The sequence below is a fragment of the Nelumbo lutea genome, chromosome 5, assembly GCF_056320005.1.
Source record: "Nelumbo lutea isolate HS-2025 chromosome 5, American lotus-T2T, whole genome shotgun sequence".
In the NCBI taxonomy this organism is placed as follows: domain Eukaryota; kingdom Viridiplantae; phylum Streptophyta; class Magnoliopsida; order Proteales; family Nelumbonaceae; genus Nelumbo; species Nelumbo lutea.
The window spans coordinates 16,121,613-16,129,731 of NC_142688.1; the positions used below are offsets into that span (position 1 = coordinate 16,121,613).

An 8,119-nucleotide genomic window follows, 5' to 3' on the forward strand; every position below is an offset into this window, starting at 1 on the left:
AGGATGAAGTTGTACATATATGGCCAAGATATGTGGTGAAATATAAAAGGGAATAAGGACAAATTAATTGCTTCAAGATCAATGTTATGGTGCATGCTTCATCTACTCGATCATGTTCTTAAGAAAACTATATATATATATATATATATATAAACGCAGCTAATTATTAATTAATTAACTAATCCTAGTTATCAGTATTGAAGATAGTGATTTGTACACAATGTCTACAGCCTTAATCTGTGATTCTATTCTATTCTAAAGATTCTTTTCCCACAACGTCCATTATCGTTAATATGAAAGTGGCAACGGGATAACAGATAAACCATTGTTAGTTACCACGTCATGATACGGTCTCAATCACAAATCTGGAGATTGGAGAACAATTTGACTCTTAAATTTTGCTTAATTAATTTGATTGGTAACTGCCACTATAATATAAGTTGATTGGTTCGGAATATAGTTTTACTGCCTCTCAAGTCTCAATTGATTCGGTTGAGATTACAAAAAATAAAGATAATGTTTCTTTTTGTAAAATGTATTTATTTTCTGTTTCTTTTAGGAAGGTCCTTGTACATAAAAACACTCAGCAACTGTGTTATACCAACTCATATATTGCATTGATAACAGCTAAAGCCTTTTCAAGATGACAGCTGGTCCATCTGCGTCATTAGGCCATTAGCCACGCAAATGATGAATTTAGTGATGATGATATTCAAGTGTTTCATCTATTTTTTTACAGTCAACTATTACAGTGCTAATTGACTACGGTGTTAATAGGGCTGTTCATAAGAAGGCCCAACCCGACCAAACCGATCAATCCGGACCGATTTAACTTGAGTCGGTCGGATTTTTATCAGTACGGGTCGGTTTCGGTTGTAAAAACCGAAACCGATCCGAACTGAACCGACTTAATTCCTAGTTCAAACATGAAGTTCCAAAGCCCATTAGGTCACCTAGTTTTTGAATGGTTGCAAGAAATTTTGGATTAGTGAATAGTGATTAATGAACAACTTTTGTGATTAACTTTTCATTTAAATTTTATCACAAGAGATGGCTGAAATGATGTTCAATTTATAAGTGTTTTTAAAATTAGCAAGATTTTATCACAGGGATTAACTCAGAACCGAAACCAACCCAAACCGACTAGGTCGGTTTTGTTTAACACTGAATCGGTTTCGGTTTCTATGTCAGGTAACCCAACCAGGTCGAATCGTTTGGAAAAACTACAATAAACCGACCCAACCCGACCCGTAAACAACCCTAAGTGTTAATTAAAATAAGTAAATAATAACATCCTCAAGATGTTGGCTACCCTCAATTAGGGGTGCAAATCTCAGGTTCAGGCATGATCCAGACTGAGGCCAAGCCCAAATTTATTAATGCAGGCCCAATCTAAGTTTAACCCACCTGATGAGCTGGATTGAGGTTTTGTTTGAGTGGGCCATGCTTATTCAAGCTTGGGCGTACAGTCATCTTCTATTATTAGACTTTATAGTCTGCGAGCAGATTGCAGAACTGATTTAACATATGTACAACCACGGTTAAATGAAATTTTTGAAAATATAAAATTTTTCAGGAATCAATTCCTTTAGGTCATGTTTGGTTTGAAGGAAAAGATAAAGAAAGGAGGGGGATACTGAACAAATATCATACCAATTCCTTTAGGAGCAATCAACTGAAATTAATTAGATGAGCCAAATACTGAACAAATATCATACCAATTCATATCAGTTATCACATTGGATAGTCCTTTTGGCTAATAGGTGGCCTGCCTCATAAGCCACGCCATGGATGAATTCAATGATGATATTGAAAACCATTCATATTTTCTTTACAATGACCTATTATAGTGCCAATTCGCTATGATGTTATTATAACAGTAACCCTTAAAGATGTTGACTGTTGACTATTCTCAACGCGTCAATTTCGAGAACAAGCCATGTCCATAGTCCATACGTGTTCCTTTCCATCTAAAAGCCCAAAAAAAACCTTGACCTCTAGACCGAATAAGCAAAAGCTTCTGTCTCACTCAGTGGGTTCCCTCGATCATCGTCTCTGTTACAACCTGGTTGCATCCCCCTATTTTAGTGTCAGTCTAGGTTTTTTCTTTTTTCTTTTTTTTTTTTTTTTTTTAAGGTAGCTTATTCTTTATACATTCAAATCATTTGCACTGTTATAGTTTTACAGCAGTACAAATTTATTTGCATTGCAACGAAATACAGTTTTAATGCTTTTGGCAATACATATTTTTCATAAATTTGTATTATATTGATAAATCCAAAACACAACAATAATGATGCAACGCCACTGTCATGAATACCCCCCAAACCCAATAGACATTTCCCCTCCCCTTTAATGCCGATTTCAATAACTAGAACTATGGGTGATTATTTTTATCCAAGCCTTGAAATCTTGGACTTTAGGCCTTAGATTTTGAATTCAGGGATAATTCAAATTAGGACTCAATACTTCAAGGGTCACCCACACAGCCCATGGTTACACCTAGACAGAACCATTTGAATCATTAAAATCTACGAAACCCCATTAATTCAGAATGATATTATCCACCACTAGCGTAAAGCACACGCCATGTGTGTAATAATAATATTATATTTTGATATTTTTACTATATCTTAAATATCTTAATTCATTATTCGATTTAAAATTTAAATATTTAAATAATTACCTTTTTAAGCATTGACACTATAAAATATTATAATGAACTTTTATGTTGTGAAGGTGAAACAAGTATCCACATTATATAATAAAGATTTATTTATTGCTGTAGACTGTAGTTGTGCTGAATTTATATAGAGCTTTTTATTTGGTTCGGGAGTTGGTATAAAACGTATTCACAAAAGGCGGGCAGGCTGCAGCGGCAATCTAATTTTAATTTTGGAGAGGTTTTTGAAGGCAGCAAATTCCACATAATCCCACTTGGAAACTTTGCAATCAATATCTAGATCCTAGCCGAACCACTTCTAGAAGCTTGGGCCCCACAATGGAGTTAATTACTTACATATTATAGGTGGAAGCAGATGTAGCCACTTGGCAATTAAATGACGTCTCTGTCTACTTATTACTTATGAGACGTAGAACCAACTCTTTCGTCTGCCGGTAAAATGATAGAGCCACACACGTAGGCGGTAAAATGATAGAGCATTAGAATCGCAACCACTTCTAAAACAGGGTCCCACTCCCATCGCTTGGCTATCCAATAAAGTTAGCAGCTTCAAGATGCCGTAGCCGTCGGGGCGATGTCATTAACGATCAGATCACCGTAGAGAATATATACTATGTCAACCTCTGGTGCGAAAGTGGTTAATCCACGTTCGGTACCCTTCCTCCGATAGAATTTGTGGATGACCCAGCAGTAGCAGTAGTCGAGATGTCAATAATATACATCCCTGGAAATAGGAGATGAAATTGTGAAATCAAAGCCTTTTGATGTATTCCATACTGTAACCCCATCTTAAATTTACAATACTACAATGCCATCTTAAATTAGATGAAATGATGTTGTGGTGGGGTTATATCAATGGACCGAAGGCCATGGCTCATGGCTACATAGCAAAAGTATATCGAGAAAGAGAGAAAGAGCTTTCTATGTGTAGGGGTGCAGGTCAGCCAAGGTTAGGTTGGATTGAGGACAATCCCAACCCAATGCAAGGTTTTGAATTCCTAATCCAGCAAATTCAACCCTAACCTGAATTTTCTCCATTTTTTCTTAAAATCTCTCAAATTCTTTAGATATTTTGGCTGTGTTTAGTTGCAAAAGAAAGGCCATTTCCTTAAATAGTAGTAGGATATCATTCCATCAGGAATGGGAACAGATTTTGATTCCATCCAATTTAAACAGTTGGAATCCATTCCAAAATGCAGACCCTATTCCTATGAATCAAAAGGGCCCTTATTTGTTTTTCATTTTAAGTACGTGAATATAATGAGGATATGGACCAAGGAATCGTACATAAACAGATGTCCCCTTGATGGATGGTGTAGGTTAATTGCCCTCTACGTGGCCAGAACTCACAAGTCACAACCTCCTCATATTTGGGGAGAAAGATTTAAGCTATTCAACGGGCTGTGAAACGAATGATAAAGTTTCACGCCAGAGGCCTGCGCCTTTCACATTAGGGCCCATAAATTTATTACTAAGTAGAACCTCATCATTAATTCGACAGTCCGCTAAACAGTCTAAACGTTCAGCTAACCCGAATAGATATTTGGGTCAGTCATCCTGACTTGTACATTTTTCTGTAGTCCGGTTATGAACGTATGGTTCAAATGGTAGGAACAGCCCTTTTTAAGTTTTTAGGGGTTTTAATTTGGTTAACGTTGCTAATTTGTCAAGAAGAATCAGATTCTAGAAGCAGACTAGAGAGACTAGTCAGTAGAAAACCCACGTTATAGCTGGCACCGTTGAAAACATATCAGCAACCGTCGATATAGAAAAGAGATTCGTAGGGGTAGACCAGGAATACATTCGATCAGTCCGCCACCTCTAGACGGCGACCGTGAAAGAAAACCACAACGAATGGATGCTGACATCATCCAAACGCGAAGATGGAGAGCCACTGGAAAGTCTCGAATACAATTGTCTTTGGCACTTGGCAGCAATGTGAGAATATTAAGAACTGAGAAAACACAGGGAAAGGGGCAGCAGCGAGCGAAGGAGTAGCGACAGAGAGAAGTCAAGCGTTGCTTGCTTGAACCCCACGCTTCTGGCAATCAACCTTTTTCTTCTGTTATCTCCCGAATTTCGATCCGATCCACGCTTTATATAGCCCTGAGAATTGATAAATCAGGCCGTCTTCCCCTCTTCGGCGCCTGAATATCCAAGACATAAATACTCAAAAGCTATTGCCGTTTTTTTTTTTTTTTCTTCTATTTCATTTTTAAGCAAAAGGAGAAAGAAGATGCATATATATAAAAGAGAATTTGGGGTATGAGCAGGAGCAGCAGTTGCAGTTCCACTTGTGAGTAATCACTTTTATTATTATATGCTAATGACGAAGAAAGACGACACCACCACTCACGGCCGCCGCCGGTTCCTCCACCTGCTTGTTTCCAATCAATCAGCGGCCCATGGAATCTCTCACCTCCACTTTCTCCTTCTACTACTCTCGCTGTCGGTTCCATTGGTATCTGCGCAGCCCAGCAGTGAGAATGATCAACAGGCGTACAGGAATTTTAACCCCTCCATGGCCATCATCATTATCGTTCTCATAAGCGCATTTTTTTTCATGGGTTTCTTCTCTATTTACATACGCCAGTGTGCCGAAGACCGCAACGGTGGCAGCATCCGGCCGGCGAACATGGTTGGACGGTCCCGAAGGGCTGCTCGGGGGCTTGACCCCGCCGTGATCGAGACTTTCCCCACCTTCATGTACTCCGTCGTCAAGGGGCTTCAATTAGGGAAGGGAGCACTGGAATGCGCCGTATGCTTGAACGAGTTCGAGGACGACGAGACGCTTCGGTTACTCCCCAAGTGCGACCACGTCTTTCATCCCGAGTGTATCGACGCTTGGTTGTCTTCTCACACCACCTGCCCCGTCTGCCGAGCTAACCTCGTGCCGGGATCGGGAGAAGACGCCGCCGCCTTGGAACAAGTGCCTGATGATACCAACGGAGAGTCGGATGTGGAGAACCCGAGACCGGAGGTCAGAGAAGATCAAAGTCAAGGCGGTTCTCTCCACGTAATCGAGGAACAGAACACAGAGCAGCAGGCGGCGCCCGATGTCATAAGTCCATGTCAAGTCCCGATTCAGAACCGGCCTCCAAGAGCGAAATCATCGAGAAGACCACGATACACGGGGAAATTCCCGCGGTCGCATTCGACTGGGCATTCGCTCGTGCAACCGGGAGAGAACTGCGACCGGTTCACTCTGCGGCTGCCGGAAGAGGTGAGGAAGCAGATAATGAAAGGGAGGTTGAACCGCACGACGAGCTGTGTAGCGTTTCCGACAGAGGGGAGCACGAGAAGGGGATATCGGAGCGGAGGAGAAGGGAGCAGCCGAGGGAAGAGTTACAACAATAACAATACCACCAGTCAGTTAGTAGGAGGGATGGACCGCTCGGCAAAATCGGACCGGTGGGTGTTCTCGATGACGCCACCATTCTTCACGAGAACATTCTCGACTAGGTCGGCTAAGGCAGGAGCGGACGGAGAAGCAGCAACCACTCCGAAGGCATTCTTTACGTCGGTGAAGACGCCGTTCGATTGTCTCGGCGGGAAACCGGAAGGTGCCGAGTCGTCGTCGACCAGGCCGCCTGTTTGACGGTCGGCCTTAGAATATAAAACTACATGGTTTTAATTATTTTAAAAGTCTGTTTCTTTTTTTTGGGGGTTTAAAAAAAAACTCTTGCTCTAGGCACGGCCTTGTCGCCTTAGTTTATTTTCTTTGTAATTTGTTTGGCACGGAAACTAGGTTAGGTTTTGGCGGAGGAAATGTACATAATAATTTTTTGGTTTGTGATGTTAATTTATAATTAATCTAAATGTATTGATGTACCTTTCATTAACTATTGATATGTGAGGTTGTTTTGGGTGTTGGCAAGTTGAGCATGCAGATGAAGATGTGATGAACTGATGATAGATGAATGGAAATTGGAATGGCGACGACTGTTGTTTCCAATGGGATGAAGTTGGAGGGGGGAAAGTCAGTGTGGCATGGAGAAAAAGAAAGAAGCTAGTGGAATCCGTCTGCCTCTGCTGGTATATAAAACAGAGAGCATTAGCTTGTAACTTTGAATTTGGCTCTTCCATCTTTAACTTATGGCATGGAAGGAGCAGGTGGAGTGAAGAGAAGAGCCACCAGCCGGTGGTAAGCACGATGGATCAATCACGTGTGCCATGTTGTGAGGTGTGACTGAATACCGGTGGCCGGTGGGAAAACACGACCAAGGAGCGGCATCCATATTTTAGTGTGACTCAACCGAAAAGGCATCTCCTTTTTAATTAATGATAGAGATATCCCATGCCACTCTCTTCTCGAGAGCTAGCGCCTAGCCAAGAGTGAAGACCTTTGTGGGGTCCTCTCTCCGTGCCCACTTCCCAAAAAAAGCGAGGGTAATGTGTAATGATGAGCTCGAGAGTCGAGATTAGTGAATCTAATGTAAATGTAGGCCTCGTTTGGCATGTCTTTTCATTCCGTCTCTCCGTGCCCACTTCCCAAAAAAAGCGAGGGTAACGAGTAATGATGTGTTGTATTAAGGCTGCATATGTCAAATGTCATTTGATGAAATGTAAATTAGGGTGTAATTATTATCATATAAAATGCATTTGGATGCAATGTATTTGAATAAAGTGGAGTTTTACGTTAATAATCGTTGTAAAGTTTCATCAGCTTCAAAGCTTTACATCCACAATCGCTGTAAAAACTATATCAATTTATCCATATAAAATTGTATACTCTTTTCACCCACTACTATTTAAAAAAAAAAGAAGCAAAAATCAGTTTCTGATTTAATATGAGATTCCGTTTTTTGACTTTCATCAGAGAGTCACAGCAGGGGCTCTCCCTTTCCCTACTGTAGAATTAGGTTTTTTTTATTTGGTTTGCGAATTGCGATATATTTAATTGCCAATATACTGAGAAGATGCAAAAACCCAAAAGAGACAATTTTTTGAAAAGCTTCAAACAGAACTTTTGCATTATTTTTATTTGTAAAAGCTTAATCCATCTTTTACTGTGAAAATTACTAGAAAATCTTTTTAAAAGACTTAACAAACCGCCCGTAATTAATGTCTCTCTGTCCTGTCCCATATATGCTCTATCATCACTGCATCATAAACCAGAGAGAGAGAGAGAGAGTCTAATCATTTATCAATGGGAAATTCTCCCACTGTGCGGGTGCGGCTGAATGTGAATGTCATGCTCGTGCCTTCAACTGTGTTCAGAATTTTTAGTTGCATCAGATCTCTTCTGCAACTGCAAATCCCGTCGCCTATCATTGGAGTTGGAAGGGAGACGGGGGAGGTTGCCTCACTGACACCAAAAAGTTCAATAAGATATTTTCTTGTTTTGGCGTTGCCTGAGTAGTTATACTTTAGTGTACAGGAACAGGACAACAAAGTTATTTTCCACCGTCAGGCGTCACCGTCCTTTCCCAAGGA

At 40.6% G+C, this 8,119-nt stretch overlaps 1 protein-coding gene across 1 annotated transcript; it reads left to right on the plus strand.

Annotated features, from left to right (window-relative positions):
* Window positions 1–4,318: 4,318 nt before the first annotated feature.
* Window positions 4,319–6,560, plus strand: LOC148850599 (E3 ubiquitin-protein ligase ATL6-like). Its single transcript, XM_088945299.1, has one exon. The coding sequence runs from the start codon at window positions 5,004–5,006 to the stop codon at window positions 6,279–6,281; it is 1,278 nt and encodes a 425-aa protein (XP_088801425.1). The 5' UTR covers window positions 4,319–5,003; the 3' UTR covers window positions 6,282–6,560.
* The last annotated feature ends 1,559 nt before the right edge of the window (window positions 6,561–8,119 follow it).

Bases quoted from the DNA above. Each gene is read 5' to 3' on its own strand.
- LOC148850599 (XM_088945299.1), top strand. From the start codon at position 5,004: ATGCTAATGACGAAGAAAGACGACACCACCACTCACGGCCGCCGCCGG.